This window comes from Chanodichthys erythropterus, chromosome 11 (assembly GCF_024489055.1).
Source record: "Chanodichthys erythropterus isolate Z2021 chromosome 11, ASM2448905v1, whole genome shotgun sequence".
Lineage (NCBI taxonomy): Eukaryota > Metazoa > Chordata > Actinopteri > Cypriniformes > Xenocyprididae > Chanodichthys > Chanodichthys erythropterus.
This window is the reverse complement of record NC_090231.1, coordinates 8,372,713-8,397,879: the sequence shown is the minus strand read 5'-3', so window position 1 is coordinate 8,397,879 and position 25,167 is coordinate 8,372,713. Positions and strand designations below refer to the sequence as shown.

General features: G+C 34.3%; 1 protein-coding gene across 3 annotated transcripts in view; it reads left to right on the top strand.

The window, feature by feature from the left end:
- Window positions 1-25,167, top strand: part of pcsk6 (proprotein convertase subtilisin/kexin type 6) — a 164,463-nt gene that overhangs the window by 56,376 nt on the left and 82,920 nt on the right. For 2 of the 3 annotated variants that reach the window (XM_067401398.1, XM_067401397.1), the window contains 4 exons: window positions 7,577-7,765; window positions 21,224-21,360; window positions 22,958-23,140; window positions 25,051-25,153. In XM_067401398.1, coding sequence (XP_067257499.1) covers window positions 7,577-7,765; window positions 21,224-21,360; window positions 22,958-23,140; window positions 25,051-25,153 — 612 coding nt within the window. Of the gene's footprint in view, window positions 1-1,931; window positions 2,112-7,576; window positions 7,766-21,223; window positions 21,361-22,957; window positions 23,141-25,050; window positions 25,154-25,167 lie in introns of those variants that run through there. The other variant, XM_067401399.1, reaches the window with a different exon arrangement.

Below are 25,167 nucleotides of genomic sequence, written 5' to 3'. Positions count from 1 at the left end.
TTGATATCTCAAAAAAACAAGTTTTAGTAAGACTTTTTGTGCGCAGTACCAAACTTTTTCACTAGATGACATCCAGACTCCACCGGTGACTTTTCGATTTCCATATATGGTTTGAGTGATCTGAACCATATTTTCCATACTTTTCAAAATATTTATGAAGTAGACATCCTATTCATTAGCAGTAATATTAATATTTGATTTGAATTCGATCCCTAAAACACGAGGAAAGAATCAGAGCGTGTGTTAGTTTGGCACCGCATCGCAAATGAAGAATCTATTGCTATTTATCTATTGTGCTGTCGTTTCTTTTGAAAATCAGTCACCAAATCTGAAAGACTCTAGGTTTTCAAACGATATATAGTTTGTCAAGATTACTTTAGGTTTAGACTAAGATATTATTGTTATAAATGTATAATTGTAAATGTCCCACAGGTCCAGGGAGGGGCCATCTTAAAAATAGTGGTTAAAAATATTTTTATTAATCATAAATTCAGATATTTATTCTTTGTAATGTGTGAAAAATATTGATATTAAAAGTTAATTATTTAAACATGATTATATGTTTTTTTTTTCATAGTGTGATTTTTGGGGAATTGTATAAAATCTAATTAGGGTCAATTTGACCCGGACCATATGGGCAGTTGCCAGAAATCGAACAGTGCATGAGGGTTAAAAAAACAGTTCATGTGACTACAGTGGTTCAACCTTAATGTTATGAAGCGACTAGAATACTTTTTGTGCGCCAAAAAAAACTAAATAATGACATTATTCAACAATATCTAGTGATGGTCGATTTCAAAACACTGCTTCATGAAGCTTCGAAGATTTACAAATCTTTTGTTTCGAATCAGTGGTTCAGAGCGCGTATCAAACTGCCAGATTCATAAGCTTCATGAGCAGTGTTTTGAAACTGCCCGTCACTAAATATTGTTGAATAAAGGTTTTTTTTTTTGCTTTGTGTGAGTAATTAATGACAGAAATTTTTGGGTGAACTAACCCTATAATTTGTATCTATTCCGGGTCCTAATTAGGAGATGACGAGCACATGTGCATGAAGCAATAAAATAGCCCATTCCTGTGCCTAAAACATCTGTGGATGAGAGTCTGAAACAAGTACTGGTGGGATGTTGTCCTGCTCCGCTTCACAAACGATGAGTGGAAGGAGAATTTTAGATTGACACGACAGTCATTAATGACACTTCATTCAACAACAACTACAGCTCGTTCCACGTGTCATACGTCGTTACACCATAATGCGCATATGCAGTACTTTCCAGTTTCGGGTTTGTTTACATGTCCTCTCGATCGGATTAGAAAAGATTTAAACCACCCCTAACAATCCAAATGAAATTTGAATCGTATTTTGCCAATTCTTGACGTGGTTACATGCGACTTTTTTTATTCCGACTCTGCTAGTAGATGATTATAAAAATGCAGCTGTTGTACTGAGGAGAGCAGCTTGAACATTATTATGAATTATTCTTTTTATTTTCCACAGAATTAAGTAAGCCAGGTTTGAAATTACATGAGTGTGGGTAAATTAATCTCTTTAAGACTTCACATCAAACTGCAGCTGGTGTTTTGGGATAGAAACAGGACAAATCACAGCAATGCCATTTTAAAATATTTTTTAATAGCAGTCAAACTAAAACTAAGACTAATTATGACTGTATGTAACTTCATCAGGATGAGATGTGGCTTGTAAATAGGACAGGACATCTGGTCACTATAGTGTAAACACAATAGAAGAATATGATGTTATAGCCTGTACATTTCTCACTGTCGGCTAAACAGGCTCCACAACAATAGCTGTTTTTGCTGTTCACTCTTTGTTTTGGGGCTTGAACAATGGGCTTGATAAAGCAATAAAGAATAAATGGTACGTTCACACTGTTTAAACTGTGCTTGTGTTGTGTTGTTTTTGTTTGCAGCTGTTCCTCGGAGAGCTTCACCACTACTGCAGCAGTTGTGACATAAAAGGCCATTTCATTTTGTGTGCAGAAGTAAAACATTGTTCTCTCGAACACATTTCTAGCTTCCCCACATCTATCCCCAGAAATCCAGTAAATAAATTAATCAAAGGCAAAATATCCATTGTTTTAATGCAGTTGGTGCTCTTAAAGGATTAGTTCACTTTCAAATGAAAATTAGCCCAAGCTTTACTCACCCTCAAACCATCCTAGGTGTATATGACTTTCTTCCTTCTGATGAACACAATTGGAGATATATTAATAAATATCCTGATGCATCAGAGCTTTATAATGGCTGTGAACAGGGGTCAGGAGTATGAGCTGTAGAAAGTGCCTCCATCCACATCCATCCATCATAAATGTGCTCCACACGGCTCCGAGGGGATAATAAAGGCCTTCTGAAGTGAAGTGATGCGTTTGTGTAAAATAAATACCCATATTTAACAAGTCATGAAGTAAAATATCTAGCTTCTGCCAGACCACCTTCCGTATTGAACTTATGAAAAAAATGGAACTAGCGTTGTGTCAGTTAAGCTTTTTCCGTAAGCTGAATTGGGAAGGCGTAGGACGTAAGCTTTTTGAACTGTGAGAGTTTTACACTTTTTTCTTAAGTTGAATACAGAAGGCGATCTGGCGGAAGCTATATATTTTACTTCATAACTTGTTAAATATGGATTTTCTTTTTTTTTCTTACACAAATGCATCGCTTCACTTCAGAAGGCCGTGTGGAGTATGTTTATGATGGATGGATGTGGATGGAAGCACTTTCTTCAGCTCACACTTGTTGGTCCCGCTCACTGCAAATATAAAGCTCGGATGAGTCTGGATATTTATTAAAATATCTCAGATTGAAAGAAGAAAGTCATATACACCTAGAATGGCTTGAGGGTGAGTAAATCTTGGGCTGATTTTCATTTGAAAGTGAACTAATCCTTTAAAATGTGACTTGCTGCAAAAAAAAAAAAAAAATCTTTATGTACTTTTGTCATTTTTTCTTTCTATTTAGCATTCATTTATATTTATTTCAGTTTTAATAATTTTAATACTTACATTTACTTTATTGTATTTCAGTTTGTTCCCATGGCAAAATTTCTCCATTTTGTTTTAGGTTTACATTTTTCATCTAATATTTATATTTCATTTTATTCCAGCTTTTTCAATTATATTTTTAATAGTTTTAGTTAACAGTTACAACACTGTACAGTGTGACTTCATGAAATATATTTTTATAATTGAAAATATAATTCATTTAAACTTTCAAAATATATAATAAAATGTATATTTCCAATGTTAAAATAAATTTTGGGTAAAGGAAAAAATATAATAAATAACTTTAAATTTTATATTTTTCATTATCTTAGATTATGTAATCAGCTGACACATATCTATCCCCTAAAATATGGTTATTAATTAAATGCACAATATCTGTGAATCATTTTCCTTGTGTTGCTCTATGCCATTTTTTGATTTTGTGCCTGATAGCATTGAATAGCAAATTTAATCGATTTTTGAATTGAAATTGATTTGCTGATAAAGGGTGCAGAGTGAAAATCCAGGAGCACAATGTCCACCCCAGTCCCTTGTTTACCCGTCTCTCTTTTAAACCATCAAATCTTTCATTTGTTTACCGCTTCAAAACACAGTCTGTGTATACTGTTGGCTGTGTGCATGACTGCCGCAGCCTTTGATATTGATCATAGATTGGGTTTTATTTATAGCATCTCACGCTCACATGGCTATTGAGAGGGAATTAGCTGGTGCGTTGGCCACGTTTCAACTGGAACTCTCATTCCTTTGGCTCTATGAAGTGAAAAATGTAATGGCTGTATGCCATAAAACAATGATGCTGTGCTTGATGATTAGATAGTTTGCTTGCATATGTTTAACCATTTATTTGTTTACATTGAAATATATTTAAACATTTATGCCTGGTCTCCATATGGATGCTGTTTCCCCTCAGGTTTCATCTCAGGGGGAAGTTTGAGGTTCCCCTCAAATTTCAGCACAAGCTGTCATGTTACAGTAAATTGAAGGGACACAACCGTCCATTTTAAGCACATTTTCCTTTGAATGTCAGTCACGAGGCTATAGCGCTCTCCACCTATTGTATTTCTGGGTGATACTGCTTCTGAACATGTGCTAAATAATGGCTCAGACCTCAAGTGACTAATTTTGTTGCCATCTGTGCGTTGTTGTTTATCAGCAGTACCATAAAACGGCACAGTCGCTATTATAAAACCATTGAAACGGTGTTGCTCCCAAAGAAAAAAGTCTTTCATAAACAAAACGAGCTTCCCGGACTGCCCGGATAGATGATCCTGCAGCTTAACGAGCCACGATACGGCATTGCAATGTGAATAGGACAATGAATGTGCTTGTTTTTTCACACTATTAAGGGGAAGGTTATGAGTAATGCAGACGCTCTGATGCCTACTATGTGATATAAATGATTTAGGTTGAAATAAAATGAACGGGTCAGGCAATTTGATATTTTTGTATTGCCTTTTTAGCTTAACGATCCACATAAGGTGTATGATTATCTAGCTGAACAAAGGATTATGGGAAATGTAGTTTAGTCATGCAAACCTGCCACTTCATAACCCAGTAGTCACGTTTCTCTAGTTTTCATGAATAGTACACAAAATGCACACATACTAAATTAGTACACTACATTCACAAGCACCACGACTCATTAATTGACATCTCCAATTTGCAAAGTTGGTCTATAATAATTCAATTTGATAATTATGATATTGTGGTAGCGTTTATGACTGCTCATATCGGAAATATTATCATTCTGCGTCTGACAGGATTTCATTCATCATACTCAAGAGTGTAAATGCTACAGCAAGAGATGTAAATAAAGTCATGTGGTTTTTGACAGTGACTCAAAGGAGGCAGGACTTTCCCAGAAGACCACTTGTCCTCAGAATACTCTGCTCCATCTTAAGTTCAGCCATTTATCATGTTAAGAGGCAGTTTGTCTCTGTCATTGCATAATGTCTCTTTACTCCAGGAATAATTGAGGACAGCCGGGAAAACTGGGAGTTTTTACTTTTAGGCAAGCGATTACACAAAGCAGCCGTCATTTACATCAAACAAGAAATGCACTAGTGACAGAGAGAATGCATTTTCTACATTGAAAGTAATAGTTCACTTACTCTTATCATTTACTCTCCCTCATGTTATTCAGATTATATTGTTTCTTCTGTGAAACAAAATGTTACTCTGATCAAATGTAATTTCATACATTGAAAGTGGATGTAGATTTTCATTGCCAAACTGTATAAAAGAAAAAAAATGTACCATAAAAGTATCAAGTAGCTACAGTGGAGCGCATATGGTGCAAAAGTTGTAAGGACTATGTTTATACGTTTATGGTATTATTTGACCTTTTTGAAAAAAATAATAATAATAATTTCCACTTTCTCATTTCACGCTTTCCTTTTAAAAAATATTAGTCTCAAGTTCCTAAAAACCTTTTACAATCTTTTTAAAATCAATTTCCCAGTTTACTGACTATTGACTGTCATATAACCTGAAAAATAATAACTAAATATATATATATATACATCTGGCTCATTTGGAGCAATTTTTTTCAGAACCTGGTACATTTTATTCCTTAGTTCAGTTTGTTTAGGCATATACAAAATCATTCAGACATTTTTGTTTATATTTTTGATATATTTTTACTAGTGGGTGCAGGACACTATAGTTCATTTATGTAAGTGAGGATAGCAAAATAAAGTCTGTGACATATTATACCCAAAAATTCTTCATACAGTGGACTACCAGTAAAATTGATAAACATTTGGAACCAAAAATTATTCAGACACTTTGACCTGACCATATTTTGCTTAAGTGTTATCTGAAATAATTAAGATTAATTTTTTTCTGACACAGTTTAACTCTGAGATTGTGTCATATTTTATTAGCATTATAGTGAATAAACTGTATTAATTAATGAAATGTTAAAGGTGTCTGAATACATTTTGGTTTGAATGTATGAACAAAGCAAACACAGTCAGATCCACTCCAAAACAATTGCTCTGAGATCGTCTGAACAAGGTGGTCTCAGTCGATTGAAAATGAACTCGGCAGCTTACTTGAGGTGAGAAAGCAATGTGACCCAGCGGACCAACTAACCAAGCGGTCTCATAATTCACAATGGTAAATGTGTTATATAAAAAGCAGTAGTGTCTGATTCTGTAAGTGTTTTTTTGTAGTTGAAAACCAAAGAGCTGACCAAATGAAGCCTTGATTCCCACACTAACTGCATTTATCAGTTAGATTTTGTGTGAGACAACAGCTACAGATAAAGCCACAATAAGCTCATGGAGCAAACTTGTCAATTCATCTTGATGGATGACACAGAGGAATGTAAATATGTTAACTCTGACCGATGAGAGGACAGTTCTACTCACATGTGACTTGCATGAACACACTTTGATACACTTTGAAATGTTGCCCTGTAAAAGCAAACAGAATCCAAAATGCAACATTGTGAAAAATTAAAGGTGCAATAGGTGATTCTCTACAGAATTTTTTTTTGTTATACTGGTTGAAAGTCTCCTCATATCCTAATAGCAAACACTATGTTAAACGGTCTAAATGTATTTTTATAAATATATCATCTGTGGAAGGTGTAGGACCATAAAATGTTCAACCAATTGAAGAGTTTGGTTCCAAAACGCTATGAATCCATTTTGATTAGTTTGAGTAAAAATGTGTTTTCTTTACCTAGAAATTGGCAAGATGAAAACCACTATTTTCTGTTTCAAACTTTCACATAGCATCTTTTGGTTATAAAAACATTAAAAATTCATTATAAAAACAATAAAAATACCCTGTTCAAGCAGACATCATACATCATCAGCTTGTTTCATGCTATGATGAATTTATACAGACAGACCTCAGTCACAGAGCACCGCAAACAAACAGCAGCCACCTTTTACAGCTCCTACCGAATGAAAACAACGAGCTTATGCCGCGTTCACACCATAACTACCGTAATTAAGAGATGGCAACCCGTGACATTCTAACCGGAGCTGTTCAGTCAGACTCGTAATTATGCATTTCCAAGTCAACAGTATCAACGGCAAAATTAATCTGCAGCAGTCAAGTACAAGCTCTCTAAGTTTATGGTCATTATTGTTGTAATGTTATGTGCTTTGAGACATGAGGTGGTTTAACACCGTCCCTTGCTTTGCCGATAGCAGCTGTGTGTGTGTGCCTTCATGTGTTTTGGAGGAGGCGTGGCTTTGGACGTCGATTTGCGGAGAGGGTGGGATCGTATGCTTTCAATACTAGCTGGCTAACGTTAGCGTTTCCCAGATCACCTACTGGGCCTTTAAGTCCCCGTTTCAGAACAAAGCAAATGATCTACAGGTCTGAAAATGCCCTTAGTTGATATCAGGGTTCTAAAAGCTTTTTAGAATCTTTTTAAAAATCAGTAACCGTTTATTGACTATATTGTCATGTAACCTGGAAGTTTTTTTTAATCTTCATATTTTCACTCATGAGAGCCTAATGTTGGGTCGTTGAATGCAGATCTGTGTTTTAGATTCTGTCCCATTCTCCACTGACCCCCTTGGGTCCTCTTGCAGGTACATTCGAGCAGATCAGAAACAGAACGCCAGCATCTCGACCACAGGCTGCAGCGAACAGCCCGATCAACATGTGGTGTTCGTGGAGCACGTGGTGGTGCGAGTCCTCATCGTCCACCCTCGCAGAGGAGACCTGGAGATCAACCTCATATCACCCTCAGGGACGCGATCACAGCTACTGGCTCAGAGGTGATGCTCACTTACACACAACAAAACACACTAGAACATGTATATACAGCTGAATTTACAAGAGACAAAAGCTGCTTTATATTTTTAGTGGTGCTGCTAAAGTCAAGCAAAACCACCAGGGCCCTCATGCAGTGTTAATTTTGACAGAAAATTTTGATTTCGTTTTAGTCATAGTCTTTTGACTAAAATGCCATTTAGTTTTAGTCATATTTTAGTCATCGGAAATTGTTTGAGTTTTAGTCTAGTTTTAGTTGACTAAATATTATATGATTTTAGTCGACTAAATCTACAGTAGATTTAGTCGACTAAAATCTAATTTAGTTAAATTGTAAAGCATTAAGCATTTCTCTAACAATACACAGATCCTATACACTGATATAGGCACATCTGATATTCCCCAAACTGTTTATGTTCACCCAACTGTAGATTTCCCAAAAAATTCCCCAAAGCAGATGGTTTTTGACTGTTCAAGTGCAAAAAGACACGAGAGCAAAATTCAGTACTTTTCAGGCATTTACACACTTTTCATTGAGGTACTATTATAGTTTTCGTTTAAAATTTTTATTAGATTTGATTTTTAGTTTTTCTGCTTTCATTGTAATTTTAGTTAAAAGTTTTAGTATATTTTTGTGTGTTTGTCTTTTAGTTCTGCTTTTAAATGTCTATATGTTTTTATTTCTGTTTGTTATTTTAATACCTCAGGTTAAGCTAAAGCTTAGAAACCAGATGAAACAAAATAAGTTTACATTTTTATATATTTATTTTTATTTCAGTCAATGTTTATTTCAAGTAATGAAGATTTCTTTGGTTTTAGGTTTAGTTAACTATAATAACCCTTATACTTGTAAAATATATTGAATAATGTGTCCAATAATGTTCTTAGTCCTTCCTTCCTGTGACAGAAGATACAGTAGTTTACTATGAATTAAATAGAAATTAAATTAAATACAGTTTGTGTAAACAAAATAACAATAATAACCAGGAAAAAATAATAATTATAAACCATCCCGAAATACAGAATATTCAGAAATGTCTGCAGTCTGCACTGTAGCAGGCTACTCATGAAGGTGATAAATATGCAATTTTACAACCGCCTAAAACATACTACCATATACACATTGTGTAGTAAACATTGCCATAATTCATCAACATTAGCTCATAAGCAATCCCTTGGCATAAATGTGCGCTATTCATTAATTGTGAAGCAGTCTGAAGTGCTGCTGCTGCACGAGCCTGTAGAGCGTGCAACAGCGCCGCTTTTTCCCGCGGTTAGATCAGCACATTACACTTCAAATCTTCCACACAGCAGTCCTGACTGGATATCTTTCCAAATCGTCCCTCTTTCATTTTCATCTCGTTTTTATTTGTTGACGAAAATTAGAGTAGATTTTAGTCATAATTTTAGTCATTCAAAACGCATTTTTGTTTAGTCATTGTTAGGGCTGGACAATAATTCAATATCAATATATATCGCGATATAATTCTTTTCGATAACGGTGATATGATTTTTAAACACATTTCCGGTATTTCGATATACATTACAGCATTTCTCATTGACTTGAGGCGCAGCGGTTAGAAAGAGCAGAACAAGATTGGCTATTTGCGTGATGACGTACACCACAGAGACACGCTGCCATCAGCGTATCTATTGGTTAATATGGTTTGTTTAAAATAGTAACGTGGAAAACAGTTCAGATAATGTATGTTTCAGTCGATGGATGCGCAAAACGACGATAATCAAAAAGCGTGGACAGAACAGTCACTCTTTGTAAACTGTAAACAGCTAACGTTAGTACCGTGTGCTCTCATGTCCAGTCATTTACGCCGTCATCACCCGGGTGTTGATAGCGCGCGAACGCAGGTGAGACCTGAACAGCACACATTGCTATCTGTGTTTAAACTAAACTCATTTGAGCCTTGCTGATTTAAACCTTCAAGAACAAGACGCGAAAGAGAACTCGCACGAGCTGTGAGAAGATTTGTGTGCGCTCATCCGAAGCGCGCACACGCTTATTTCAGACAGCGCGCAAATACTGAGTTCTCTTTCAAGTCTTGCGCTTCGACGGCCACATTCATACAAAAAATGATGTCAACATGCCCGTCTTGTCGAGTATCCTAGCAAACATAGTCAGTTATGTCTTAAGTGAACGTATAACAGTCGAGAAAGACAGCGCATGTGTAACAGTATATGTACTGGTTGTCTTAAAGGGAAAAAAAAACTATTCCTGCTGCCTGTTTTTAATGTTAAATCAAATAACAAAGAAATCACTCACTGCTCTTGACTGAATAGTTTTTGTAACTTCAATAATGATTCATCTTATATACAGTAAAGATAATATGCAGTGTTATTTTATATTTGATTACTTTATCCATTTTCTGTACCTGAAAACTACTGTTACATACCTGAAAAACCTGAAAAGCACTGTTTATTTTATTTGAATATTTGCTTTATTGTACTTATTTGTGATGTTGCTTGTAGTTTGATTGTTTGTTCTTATTTTCTTTATTTTTATTTGACAGTAGTCCTATTTTTAGGGTCACGGTTTCGGTGCGGTACAGACATCCATTGTGGCCGTTCTTGGCAGTTTTTCTGAGGCTATTATATAGTTCATATCGATATCGGAATTATATCGTATCGACCGAAATTTAGAATTATATCGTGATATAAATTTTGGCCATATCGTCCAGCCCTAGTCATTGTTGTGTTTTCGTCCGTGAAAAAATGACGTTGACGAAAATTATGACGAAAATTATTCGTCAAAGAAATTAACACTGCCCTCATGTATAAAACTTTCTGTAGAATTCATCCTTAAAAAGTGTGTATGCACAATTTTCCCTTTGTAAAACCCAGTTAAAAAAAAAAATATTTATAAAATTTTTTCAGAGAATTTTTTTTTTTTTTTTTTTGAGAATCTCATTCTTTTGCAGTAGTATTTTTTTTCTCAAACGTTTTCGGAGAATTATTCTCATTCTTTTCCAATAGCATTTTTATTTTAATGCCAAATAGTATTTTCAGTTGTTTTAAACAAATCAAATGTATGCAATTTTGCCTATAAGGTATATTTTATGATGTTTATATATATATTTTTTGGTCACACCCCCTGTGGTGAAAATCAAGTTTTTAATGTTGTTTATATGTCTATGTGGTGTTTTTAATAAGCTTAAAGCAAACCATGTGCAAATTCACAAGTCAACACCATTGCTGAGGTTCATTTTCTCCTTAAAACTGCAGTGAAAAATTGTCTCAAACCCACGGTTTGAAATCGCTGGTGTTTCTGACGTCATAAATTACCTTGTAACCAATCACGTCAATGGGCTGATGGGCTTTAGCATATCATTAACAGCGAACTAGTAGAGGAGTCTCGAAAGAAGGTTATCCCAGTGTATTTTTTGTTGATATGAAAAAATGTTTAAATATGTAATTTTGGTGATCAAAGATGAGTTTTAAAGGATCAAATTATCGACTGCAGGGGGACAAGATAAGTACAATGTACTTATTGTGTTTATGTTGTATTTCGAAACACTTTTGCTGCTATTGAAGTGGATACGGGTACAGTTAGAGACCAGTTTAGTGGTATGGTTGGGTTTAAGGGTGGGTTAAGGTGTAAGGGAAGTGTCAATAATAATTATAGATGTAATTACATGCAGGTATTTTTTTTAAATACAAGTACAATGTAAAAACATGTACACTATAAGTGCATTGTATCAAATGATTAATTTAAATCTTAGTGCATAAGACACCTAATATAAAGTGGGACCTTTTTTTAATTGAAACTGAGCCTACTAATATTTTGCAGTATAAATAATTTTGACTCAGCGTTTCATTGAAAAAAACATCTTAAAAAGTATTTATATTATTAGGCTAATAATAAGGCTATTTCTAGGGCGGGGGCACTGGTCCCTCTAATTGTCTATGATGGTTTTGGCAACTTGGATTACTCTCCTACAAACATTTGCACACTAATATGGTAATATCCTACTTTTACCGTAGTGTATTCTAAAGGGGTCTACATGGGCTGACAGGCTCTGATCTGGATGCTGTGGTTTCTGTCACACAGGAAGCTTCATCCTGTCAATCACACAGCGGTTTGATATCCTCTCTGTTGGTCTTGATGCTCTGCACTCTCCAAATCCTCTCTGCTCTCTGCTCTGGTGTAGTTTAGTATTCTCTTAGCGGTTTTCACTGCATGGTTATGATACTGGGACTCATTCTCATAGCCCTCACGAATATAACTCTCACACACTCCAAATCACTCGTTCTCAGCTGCAACACAACACAGGACCAGAACTAATTATTTTAATTAAACAAAAAATTTAATAAAATCAAATATTCTATGATTACTATTATTATTTAAAATCTTGTATAGTTTTGTTCTTGTTTTTGCAGGGTATTACCAAAGTCCCTTTAAGACAAGTCATTTCACTCGGCGGCCATCTTTGAAATGCCTCTCGGGCATCCTGGGCATCATGCCCTATCTCTTTGAATGGGGAAACATCAAATTCTCCAAAACTGTTCGCCAACCTTACGATTAAAGTTCATACTTGAAATCACCAGTGAAATCTAACAACAACTGGCTCATAAATTTAGTTTCTAAACGCTTGAATCATGACAAAAAACTGTATTTTTCTGGCTGGATCAAGCTAATGCGCAGACCTAAATGACTGTTTCTATAGAAACCGGTGATTCTAACAGCCGCTGAAGTGACGCGATGACTTTACCAGTCGGCGATTGGTTCTTATTTAGAAGGCGGGACTTATTCCGCCATATTGCTCGTTACACTTTCTCCCATTCAAAACAATACGAGTGACACGTCTTGTGTTATTCTATAGTCTTTGGTATTAGACAATATTTATAATGGGAAATGTGGGTCTTCAGAGATTGAATGGCAAAAATGTCACTATAATCAAATGTATATAAAATAATTTTGGCTCCAACATAACAAAATTATTATTATTTTAAATAGGGATGCACAGTGAGACTAATGAATGTAGGACAGCTTCTTTATTATTACTCTAATGAAAAAAAAGTTTAAAAAAAATGATGTGCTTGTTAAAGAACAAAAAATTGTCCAATAATCTACAAAGGGCATAATTACCAATATCTATAATTGTTATATAAAAAGAAATTTACAAACAAATTACAAACAATACAACAAATACTATAGAGCTACAAATTAAATAAACTTGTTTTTTAAGATACAGTAGGTTTATTTACCATGTATATATTTATTTAACATATTTTGTTGTTTTATTAACATTAATGACAAATATAGGCTACGGTCCCTTTAAGACCGAATCCATGGATACTGACACCCAAATGTTTACGTCCACTAAAGCCATAACTGACTGTATTTACGTGAGATACTCAATAAAATGGACATTTTGACAACTATGTGTGCAATTGACCATTCAGGCGCGTAGAGAACTGATTGCGTGTTGTCTGAGTGAACTGGGATTGCGCGTGCCAGAGAGCACGCTTCTGATCTGTGTCATTCAGTGCGATTCCGCCTATCCCGCCTTCAATAATCCATGACGAATTGTGATTGGAAGCATGCAGTTCGCAATGTGTGTGTTGTCATCATTAATTTTGAAGTATTTCGACACCCCTGAGGCTGACATTGTTTCTGCTGCTGCTGTCGGTGTCTCCTATGCACGGAAAGTTCTGTCAGTTACGTCACGTGAGGTATCGGTCTTTGGTATCGGGGGTATTTTTTACGAGTACAAGTAAATGAGCTTGGTATCGGGCCCTAATTTTGCATGCCTAATTTTAAATCCTGCATAGTTTATTTTTTTTCTTGATTTTGAAGAATAATACACAACTTTTATTAAATTAAATGTGGCTTTAAATACCAAGAATGTCACTAAAATCAAATACATAAATTAAAGCATTTTAGCACAAGGCTGCAACATAACATTATTATGGGAAATGTGGCTCTTCAGACATGAAATGCCAAAAATGTTCAGAAAAATTAAACGCCACAGTCGTCTTTTCTATACGTAACAATGTCCGTCACTCCAGTTTGTCTACGTGAAAGTCCCTTCATTCTCAATTCTCCACAGAAAGCTTATTGTTTTGACATTCCTCGTCTTATTTACCGCATGGAGACGGAAGACCTGTCAAAATCCGCCCCTGCACAAACATCTCCCACAGAGCGTCTGCTTTTGTGATAACAGACATGACAGCCTAATGGGGCTTCCCGCATTTGGAGAGTATTTATGAACGGCCAGCAGTCGCCCCGCTCGCCTTCTTTCTCACCCTGGGCTTTCAGTGCTAAGTGTTGATGGAGCGTTGTCCATATGACGCCTGCAAATTGCCAGAAAAGACATTTGCCTTGAATTATCGCTCCAGTTGGAGAGGGATGCTGTGGTCGGGACCTCCCTTCATCTCATTTATTCATCATTCACGCTGCCAGGGCCAAATGCAGTTCAGATTTACCGTCTCCTTATAGCGCAGATCGCCTTGGCTTGGTGGTGGGAGAAGAAAGCGCGCAGATGTAATGTGCGAAATTCCCTTCCAAGCCTGTTAACAAGGGCCGTAAAAGGGCCAAGTTCAGAATTGGCAGCTTTGCAAAGCTCTCATTAATAGTGTGATTGTGGACGGAGCTCAAGGGGAAGAAGTGTTTTTATCAGTATGAGTGCAGTTCAAAAGAAGCGCTAGTGGTCGGACAGCAGGCCGCATGAGCAAATGTGAGCCACCCTTTTGTTGATATCTGATTCTTAGAGAGTGAGTTCATGCTGATCATAAGTAGAGATAAGAATCAAAACTTATGAAAACTTAAAAAAAAATAGTGGGACCAAATGATTTCCATGATGTTTTGTTTTTAAATGTTTGCATTCATGCTAGGACACTTAAACTGCTTTCCTTTTCAGCTGACATCACCCAGGCCCCATAGGATATTGACTATTAACCTATTACCCTGTGTGAACTGATATTATGGGGAGTTCAAGTCCTCCTGGGAAGTTCGTATACGAGTTGAGAAGTCATGTTTACGACTTCAGGTGCATTCAAGTCGCTTTCGTCGGAGCAAGATGGCGGTGTAGCTTCTCTTAATAAACTACACAAAAATACAGCACGTTTTTTTTTAAACTATTTCTAGAACATGAAGAACGATGAATGAGCATCAGGTGTGTACTGCTTTTTAATGTTTTTTTAATTTATGAAGCCACTGTAAACTTTATCATTACATATTATATTTACATTTATTACAATGCTATTACATTTTGTGCAGGGAATTAGCTTATTTTTTTGTAAATAAAAAAAGCCTGACAACGTCACTGCTAAATACCCATATATAAAGAGTTTGGTTCCAAAAGGCAATAGCTCCATTTGGTTTAATTTGAGTAAAATGTGTTTTCTTTACCAAGAAATTGGCAAGATGAAAACCACTATTTTCTGTTTCAAACTTTCACATAGCATCTTATAAAAACATTAAAAATCTAGATTTTGATTGTCAAAGGTTTATTATAAAAGCGTATTATTTTTTTCCCCAAAATGCAATAAATCCATGACACATTTTTTTCATAAGTTGAACCACATATATGACAGCCTCTGAACTTTGTCAATACTGATCTTATATACAGACATTTGACTAAAAATACATTCAGTCGTCACTCCCAAAATGAATTCAACGGGTCATCTTGTTAATGTTATAAATGAATTATGTCTCTGTTTGTCATTACCGATTAAAGAGTATCTGGCGCCACCGCACAGTTAAAAATAAACACATTTACCGAGTACATTGGTATTGAAAACGGCTTTTAAAAACTGTTCATGATTCAGTTTTGGGGACCGTGACAGAAGTTTGATGCTGTCGTGGAACAAGCAACAGCCGGCATTGTTCCTCCTCCCGACTCGAGTGCCTCATCTTCTTAATCTCCTCATGTAAATGATTACATTTTGATGACTTATGTTTCTTCCCCACCGCAGAAACCACCACAGGTTCATCAATGCCGTCAAAATTATTAATTTTTCTGTTTTTGTTGATCACAAAGTACAAATTAGATAAGGAAAACTAGGATGCCGGGTGTATTCAGAGCACTGCCATAACTGTTTACAGTGCGTGGAATAGTGCGCTGTGATTGGTTGAGCAGATATATCGCATTCTGCAGAGAAAGGAGACTGACGTTTGTCGTGTTTTGGGGAGAAAGGGAAAAAACATGACAGAATAACACAACGGATATTGCATTTTGCACAGAATTAATTAATTACTTTTCAATACCGACCAGATACAATACTGATTTTGGTGGAAATCTTTTTTTTTTTTTTGTCCATATACTTGAAGTCAGTGGGATTCAGTGCTGTTTGGTTCCCAATAAAACAATGTTTCCTCAAAAAATCTTCTTCTGTGCTTCGCAGAAGAAAGTAATACAGGTCATACAGGTTTGGTACAATATGAGGGTGAGTAAATTATGACTGAATTTATATTTTTTGGGTGGAGTATGCCTTAATGTTAACCACAGACCACAGACTCTGACTTGTCCCTCAGTTCGTAAAGACAAACAGGAAAATGTATTTACAGTAATCCACCTACGATGGAACATGATCTGTCTGACCTGAACGAAGTTTATAGCACCACGTCACGCCAGCTGCTCCGAGCTCACACAAACAGAGCCAAAGCATCCATCTGCTCAATCACCATGATGCAGTGGTGTGACGTCGACTCATGCTTCACAGGTGCAAACACAAATCAGCCTCATGGACTCTTTCCCAGTGATCCCTGCTGCACAGCGCCAGCATGTGAATGTGATTTTGTTTTGGATGATGAGGAGCAGATAGTTGTTTTTTTTATCTTTTTGCACACTTCTGAAGAGTGATGTAATTGTCTGAAGTGAAGGATTTTCCTTCAGAGGCTGAGGTTTAAATTGATATTGATCTAACATGCTCAGGCTAACTGTTTTTTGTTTTCCATTTCTTTTTGTGTTGTTGTTGTTGTTTTGGGGGTCTTGTTTTTCATTGTTTTATTGCATTAAATGGATAGTTCACCCAAAAATTTAAATTCTGTCATCATTTACTCACCAAACCTGTATGAATTTCTTTCTTCTGTTGAGCACAAAATCAGATATTTTGATGACTGATGGTAATCAAACAGTTGGTGATATCCATAATGGGGCCCATCAACTGTTTGATGAGTAAATGATGACACAATTTTCATTTTTGGGTGAACTAACCCTTTAACCACAAACATTAAAGGCTCTGTTTACTCCTTGTATTAAGATGCATTTTAGTCGACTGGATCACAAGTGGGCGACGCTAAATACAGGTGTAAACGGGGTCTAAAACATTTTGAGCTTGTCCACTTTGATCAATTCCCGAGGTAGTCAAAAGCACATTCAACCGAATTGTTTTCAGAATAGAAACACTCATGTGGTCGAATATGTTCAAACAACCACAAAAGACCGTCTACTCTCCACCTACTGACCTAACGCGTAAACATTATGGGATGCGCACTAGCCAGACGGGATTTAACCTTGTCGGTTGAAGACCCAAGTTGGAGACGTAAAAACATACCAAGCACAATGTTCTCTCACCATTCCTGATTTCTGACACACTCACAGCGTTCAGCTGGTTTTGCGGCTGTCAGAGCAGAAACAAAAGCTGATGCTCTACATGTGTTTTCCGTCGTCTCCGGTCCATTCATACACTGTAAAAAATTATTTTATGGTGAAGTAAATACTACATAAAAAACAATTGTATTTACATGAAAAAGTTAGTTCAGGCAAAGTAAATTCTATATTAGTACTCAATTTAAGCTTGTAGAAATTAAAGCGTTTTGAAGAAATTAAAACATTATGATGTTTAAAGCATTAAAACATTAAAAATTAAAATTAAAATTTCAAAAATGTAAACATTAAAATTAAGTAAAACTACTCAACTTTTCTGATACTGGTGTTCCCATCATGCACTGTGCCTTGAATATTTAATAAGGTCGATTTTTCGCAGTTTTCCAGCTGTTTTTACACTGTTTTATCATTGCTTTTGTGGTTATGTTTAATAACTTGCCATTTTGTGACATTTGGAGTTCATTTTCTACTCAAACTGCCACAATCAAACTCAAAAACGATCCATCGAATGTTACAGTCATTGTGTATTGTGTACCAAGTATTGAGGTCTCTGTGTTCAGGTGCCGCGTTACTTCTAATAATGTAGATATGATGTCTACACAACATCCAAAATATACACTTTGAAAGCATGGTTTAATGCAGTGTTATGTTGTTTGAGTAAAATGAATTGTAAAATAATCTTCAACTAAGTAGAAATTACTCAACAAACTTTAACTGGCCAAGTTAAAATGACTTATTTTCTTTGTTAATTTTACTTAACTTAGTTAAGTAGAGTTACTTAATTCTATATTTGATATTTACTTAAAAAATATGCATGCAAAAACTTGCAAAAGAAAAATTAAGTAAATTTTACTTGTTTTTTACAGTGTATGTAAATTGCGTCAGCTTATTTTGTCCATTATATCGAACGATCTGAAAATACCCACCATCACAAAACTAATCATAAAGAGGTTCTGCTTCTCAATTTTTGCCAAAACTACTGCAAAATATTTAATTTATAAAATTTTTATTTTATAAAACTACTCTGAAAAAAAAAAATAAGTAAAATTTACTTAATTTTTCTTTTGCAAGTTTTTGCACACATATTTTTAAGTAAATTTCAAATATGGAATTAAGTAAACTCTACTTACAGTGCCCTCCACAATTATTGGCACCCTTAGTAAATATGAGCAAAGGCGACTGTGAAAATAAATCTGCATTGTTTATCCTTTTGATCTTTCATTCAAAAAATTCACAAAATTCTAACCTTTCATCGAAGGAAAACAGTTGAAAGTGGGGGGGAAACTCACATTATGAAATAAATGTTTTTCTGCAATACATGTTGGCCACAATTATTGGCACCCCTAGAAATTCTTAGTAATAGTATATTCCCATTCATATTTACTTTTTTTTAGCACACCAGGGTGATCATGACCATGAAATTGTCCAGCCATGACACAGGAGAATAAACATGAGGAAACACAAAGGCCAAATTCCTTTAATCATTCATCACAATGAGAAAAACCAAAGAATATAGTTCTGATGTGCAGCAAAAGATTTTTGAGCTTCACAAAATAGAAAGTGGCTGTAAGAAAATAGCTAAAGCATTGAAAATCCCCATTTCCACTATCAGGGCAATAATTAAGATGTTCCAATCAACTAAATATGTTACAAATCTGCCTGGTAGAGGATGTGTGTCTAAATCGCCCTAATGTGAAGTGAGGAGGAGAGTTTGAGTGGCCAAAGACTCTCCAAGGATCACAGCTTGGAGAATTGCAGAGATTAGTTGAGTCTTGAGTCTCAGAAAGCCTAAAAAAATGATCAAAAGCACCTATATCCCAACAAGATGTTCAGGAGGGTTTCAAGAAAAATCCACTGCTCTCATCCAGAAACAATCTCCAGCATATTCAGTTGTCAGACACGACTGGAACTTCCAACGGGATGAGCTTCTATGGTCAGATGAAACTAAAAGAAGAGCTTTTTGGCAGCAAACCCACGAGATGGATTTGGTGCACACATGGATAAAAAGTACCCCATGCCCACGGTTAAATATACTGCTGGATCTTTAATGTTGTGAGCTTATTTTTGTGCTGGAACATTTTCTCCTGGACATCTTGTTCAGATTCATGCTATCATGGATTCTATAAAATACCAACAGATAAAAAAAAAAATCAAACCCTGTCCGCTTCTGCTAGAAATCCTATAATGAGCCATGGTTGGATCTTCCATCAGGACAATGATCCAAAACAAACATCAAAACCAACACAAAAATGTGTCACTGAGCACAAAATGAAGCTTCTGCCATGGCCATCCCAGTCCCCTGACCTGAACCCTATAGGAAATGAGTGGAGTTAACTGAAGAGAAGAAGCACCAACATGGATCTGGGAATCTGAAGGATCTGGAGAGATTCTGCATGAAGGAGTGATCTCTGATCTCTTGTCAGGTGTTCTCCAAACTCATCAGGCATTATAGGTGAAGACTCAGAGGAGTTATCTTGGCAAAAGGAGGTTGCAAAAAGTTTTGAATAAAAGGGTGCCAATAATTGTGATCAATGTGTTTTGGAGAAAAACATTTATTTCATAATGTGAGTTTCCCCCCAGTTTCAATTATTTTCCTTAAATGAAAGGTTAGATTTTTGTGAATTTTTTGAATGAAAGATCAAAAGGATAAACAATGCAGATTTATTTTCACAGCAGCTTTTGCTCATAATTACTAAGGCTGCCAATAATTGTGGAGGGCACTGTAACTTAAGTAATTTTTACTTGGCCAGTTAAAGTTTGTTGAGTAATTTCTACTTAGTTGAAGATTCTTTTACAATTAATTTTTACTCAAACAATATAACACTAAATTAAACCATGCTTTTAAAGTGTATGTTTTACTTAGAAACATCTAAGTTAATAATACAATAGATATTGTGTAGACATCATATCTACATTATTAGAAGTAACGCAGCACCTGAACACAGAGACCTCAATACTTGGTACACAATACACAATGACTGTAACATTCGATGGATCATTTTTGAGTTTGATTGTGGCATTTTGAGTAGAAAATGAACTCCAAATGTCACAAAATGGCAAGTTATTAAACATAACCACAAAAGCAATGATAAAACAGTGTAAAAACAGCTGGAAAACTGCGAAAAATCAACCTCATTAATTATTCAAGGCCCATTGCATGATGGGAACACCAGTATCAGAAAAGTTGAGTAGTTTTACTTAATTTTATAATGTTGATATTTACGCTTTAATTTCTACAAGCTTAAATTGAGTACTAATATAGAATTTGCTTAGTTTTTTTTTTAATTAATTAACTAATTTTTTCATGTAAAAATTGCATTTGTTTTTTCTGTAGTATTTACTTCACCATAGAATCATTTTCTACAGTGTAGTAACACTTTACAATAAGGTTTTTTTTTTTGTTACATTTTTGTTAATTTAATTAACATGAACTAACAATGGAAAAATACTTCTAAAGCATTTATAAATTTTAATCTGTAAATATTTTCACCTTAACAAAGATTATTAAATAGTGTAACAAATGTATTGATCGTTGTTAGTTTATGCATTACCTAATGGGATGTTGTAAAGTGTTACCAATACATTTACATTTATTAAAATACATTTATTTTAATACATTTTAAAGTATTGAAATGTATTACAATTGAATACATTTAAGTTATAAAATTAAAATTTAAATAAATGTATACATGTGCATATCAGTAAAAAAAATGATTTAAACAACAGTCAGTCAGTTTGTTGCATTAGCATACATCTTTGAGGATGTTCAGGGAATGATGCGCAGTTACCAGTGATGCAGAAATGAGCGTAACAGATGGCTTTCCTTATTTTCAGTATCTTCTTTTGCTCTCCTCTTCTCTCTGAAACATTGACCACTCTGTTTCTTCTGCCTTCCAGATTGTTTGATAACTCCAACGAGGGCTTCAGGAACTGGGAGTTCATGACGGTGCATTGCTGGGGGGAAAGAGCGGAGGGCACGTGGACCCTGGAGATATCTGACTCGCCCTCTCAGCTGCGTAACCCGGAGGTGTTGGGTAAGGAATGAATGGAGGAATGAAGTTCAGACTGAATATGCTTCCAGTGCAGACAAAATAAAAAGGCAGTGTGGTGCGATGCTAGTCATGTTCAGTCTAGACATGGTGTAATCCTAAAACATATGACTCTGTTCCCAAATTCTGAGCCTAATTATAATGTTTGCCCCAATGGTACTAGTTTGCTTTCACACTATGTTGTTTCATACCAACTTCTGTAACAAATGTTAGTTAACATTAACAATGACAAACATAACGATAACATTAACTAACGTGAGACATAATTGTAAAGTGTTACGTTTGTTCTTTATAATTTTTTTATAACATTTGTTTACTTTAAAAGAATTTTGTGTCGCTTTATTGTATTTAGATGTTCAGCTCTTTTTGTTATAAGAAAAAAATTATTAAACCTGTTATAGTATGACAAAAATTTTTGCAGCTTATTTCAGTATTGTGATAATCCCGTATATCGTGATAAAAGCTTCAGCAATTAACGCAAAATGAAAATTTGATTACTTTCGCAATTTATTTTATTTTATTTTACAAATCATTTTGGCTCTCAGTACTACATGCAGTTGTTTTTATTTATTTATTTATTATTATTTTTTATTTTTAATAATCATTTTGGCTCTTAGTACTACATGCAGTTGTTTTTATTTATTTATTATTTTTTATTTTTAATAATCATTTTGGCTCTTAGTACTACATGCAGTTGTTTTTATTTATTTATTATTTTTTATTTTTAATAATCATTTTGGCTCTTAGTACTACATGCAGTTGTTTTTATTTTTTATTTTATTTTATTTTATTTTATTTTAATAATCATTTTGGCTATCAGTACTATATGTAGTTGTTTTTATTTATTTATTTATTTTGTATTTTATTTTACTTTTATAATCATTTTGGCTCTCCGTACTACATGCAATTTTTATTTTATTTTATTTTACAAATAATTTTGGCTCTCAATACTACATGCAGTTATTTTTATTTATTATTTTTTATTTTATTTTACAAATCATTTTGGCTCTCAGTACTTCATGCAGTTGTTTATTTATTTATTATTTAATTTAATCTTATTTTATTTTAATAATCATTTTGGCTCTCAGTACTACATGCAGTTATTTTTATTTATTTTTTACTTTTATTTTTTATTATATTTTATTTTGGCTCAGAACTAGATGCAGTAATTGTAGCATCATGTTTTGCAAAAAAATAACCAATACAATGTATAACATTTTACATCAGTTATGTTCTTAAAACCTAGTAAACTACTTTGCTGTTTCTAGGGCAGCTGATTTCTTAATCCTAATGGAAATAAAAACTGCAGTCCCAGATGGACTTTTGTCCATGTTTTTCTACACTGATTTCTGGCTTTTTTGCTTGTTTGGAATTTTTTGCATTCTTGTACTTGCATCAAGTATGATTCTAACTTAAATGAATGACATTTTTGCTTATTGCAAACTTACTTTGAGACGTGCTGCAGATTAAAGTTGTTCTTTCCTCTTCTGATTTCTCATCAGGACTGATTCATTGCAATGCATATCACAACTTTCTTTGTCTGACTTCATTGCTCCGTCTCTTGCTCTTTCTTCTCTCTCAGGTAAGCTGAAGGAGTGGACACTAATCCTGCACGGCACGTCTGAACACCCCTATCAAACCCAGGGTTCCCACCACTCTCGCTCCAGGATGCTGGAAATTCCCACAGCAGGCAAGGAGCTGAAAAACCCAGATTCTGTGCCAGGAGCCCCTGAGCATGAAGAGGAGGAAGAGGAGGAATATAATGGTACTCTCAGTAATACCTAGACAAGTTAAAAAGTTTGGGGTCGGTAAGATTTTTTTATTTTTAATCTTCTGCTCACCAAGGCTGCATTTATTTGATCAAAAAGACAGTAAAAACTGTGAAATATGATTGCAATTTAAAATATTTCTGTGATCAAAGCTGAATTTTCAGCATCATTACTCCAGTCTTCAGTGTCACATGATCCTTCAAAAATCATTCTAATATGATGATTTGCTGCTCAAGAAACATCTATTATTCTTATTATCAGTGTTGAAAACAGTTGTGCAGCTTCATATTTTAGCGGAAACTGTGATACATCTTTTCAAGATTATTTGATCAATAGAAAGTTCAGAAGAACAGCATTTATTTGAAATATAAATCTTTTGTAAAATTTATAAATGTCTTTACTGTCACTTTTGATCAATTTAATACATCCGTGTTAAATAAAAGTATTAATTTCTTTAAAAAAAAAAAACATACTGACCACAAACTTTTGGACGGTAGTGTATTTATAATCATTTATTATCAACTCTTCCAAAACCCATTTTAAATATGGAAAAACATGCAAAAGGGGCAGGTGATGAACAAGAAACATGTAATCATGTAAATACAGAACATTGTTAAATAATGGACTGAAAAAAATTGAAACTTAAAAACAAAACAACAGCTATTAATAACTACGGAAGAGGATTAGGGCCAAGCAATAATAAAAAAATAAAACCATCTCGAGATTGGTTATAAAATTGATTTGGAGATAAAAGTCAAGATAAAATGTTGAGAATAAAGTCATTAAATTATGAGAATAAAGTCATTAATTTACAAGAAATTACGAGAACAAATTTGTTAAATTATGAGAAAAATATCGTTAAATTTAGAGAAAAAAGTCGAGATAAAATGTTGAGAATAAACTCATTAAATTATGAGAAAAAAGTCATTAAATTACGTGAAAAAAGTCAAGATAAAATGTTGAGAATAAACTCATTAAATTACGAGAATAAACTCATTAAATTATGAGAATAAACTCATTAAATTATGAGAATAAACTCATTAAATTATGAGAAAAAAGTCATTAAATTACGTGAAAAAAGTCAAGATAAAATGTTGAGAATAAACTCATTAAATTATGAGAAAAAAGTCATTAAATTACGTGAAAAAAGTCAAGATAAAATGTTGAGAATAAACTCATTAAATTATGAGAATAAACTCATTAAATTATAAGAATAAACTCATTAAATTATGAGAATAAAGTTATTAAATTACGAGAAAAATTTGTAATTTAACGAATTTGTTCTCGAAATTTAACAAGTTTTTTTTCTAAATTTAACAACTTTAATCTCGAGATGGTTTTATTTTTTTATTATTGCTTGGCCGTAATCCTCTTCCGTAAATAACAAATATAAGTCACATGAAATATATTTGTTACTGTATTATTATTGAAGCAACAAATAAGAAGTTAAAAACCCAAACACAATTAGATTTTCATTTGACTTGATTTTAATAAATAGTATAATCATATTAATATGTATCTTATATAAATATGATTGTACTTGTTGCTTTTTGATAGTGTAAGATAGTCTAGAAACCATGTAAACAGAACTGAAACATGGTAAGAACATTTTAAGATTAAGAACACAAGACTTGAAAGCAAAGCAAAGAAACTGTCTATGTTTTTATCTTATGTGATATAGTGCAAAATGAACAATTCCTAGTCCAAAAATGATCATCTATATCAACCTAATGAGCTTTATTATTATAATAAATCTGGAATTGTTGACTCTCTGACATCTTGCTTATGTTACTCATTTGGAAGTCGTATGGAATAAAAGAACCTGTTATAATGAATAAATGCAAATGTTATCTAGTATATCTATGAATCAGATTTATGGCGTTGCTTGTTTTTCATTATATTTCAGGTCCGTGTCATCATGAATGTGGAGATCAGGGCTGTGATGGGCCGGATGCTGATCATTGCCTCAATTGCATTCACTTCAGTCTGGGCAGCCTCAAATCTGGCAGGTAAAGTGGTCGTC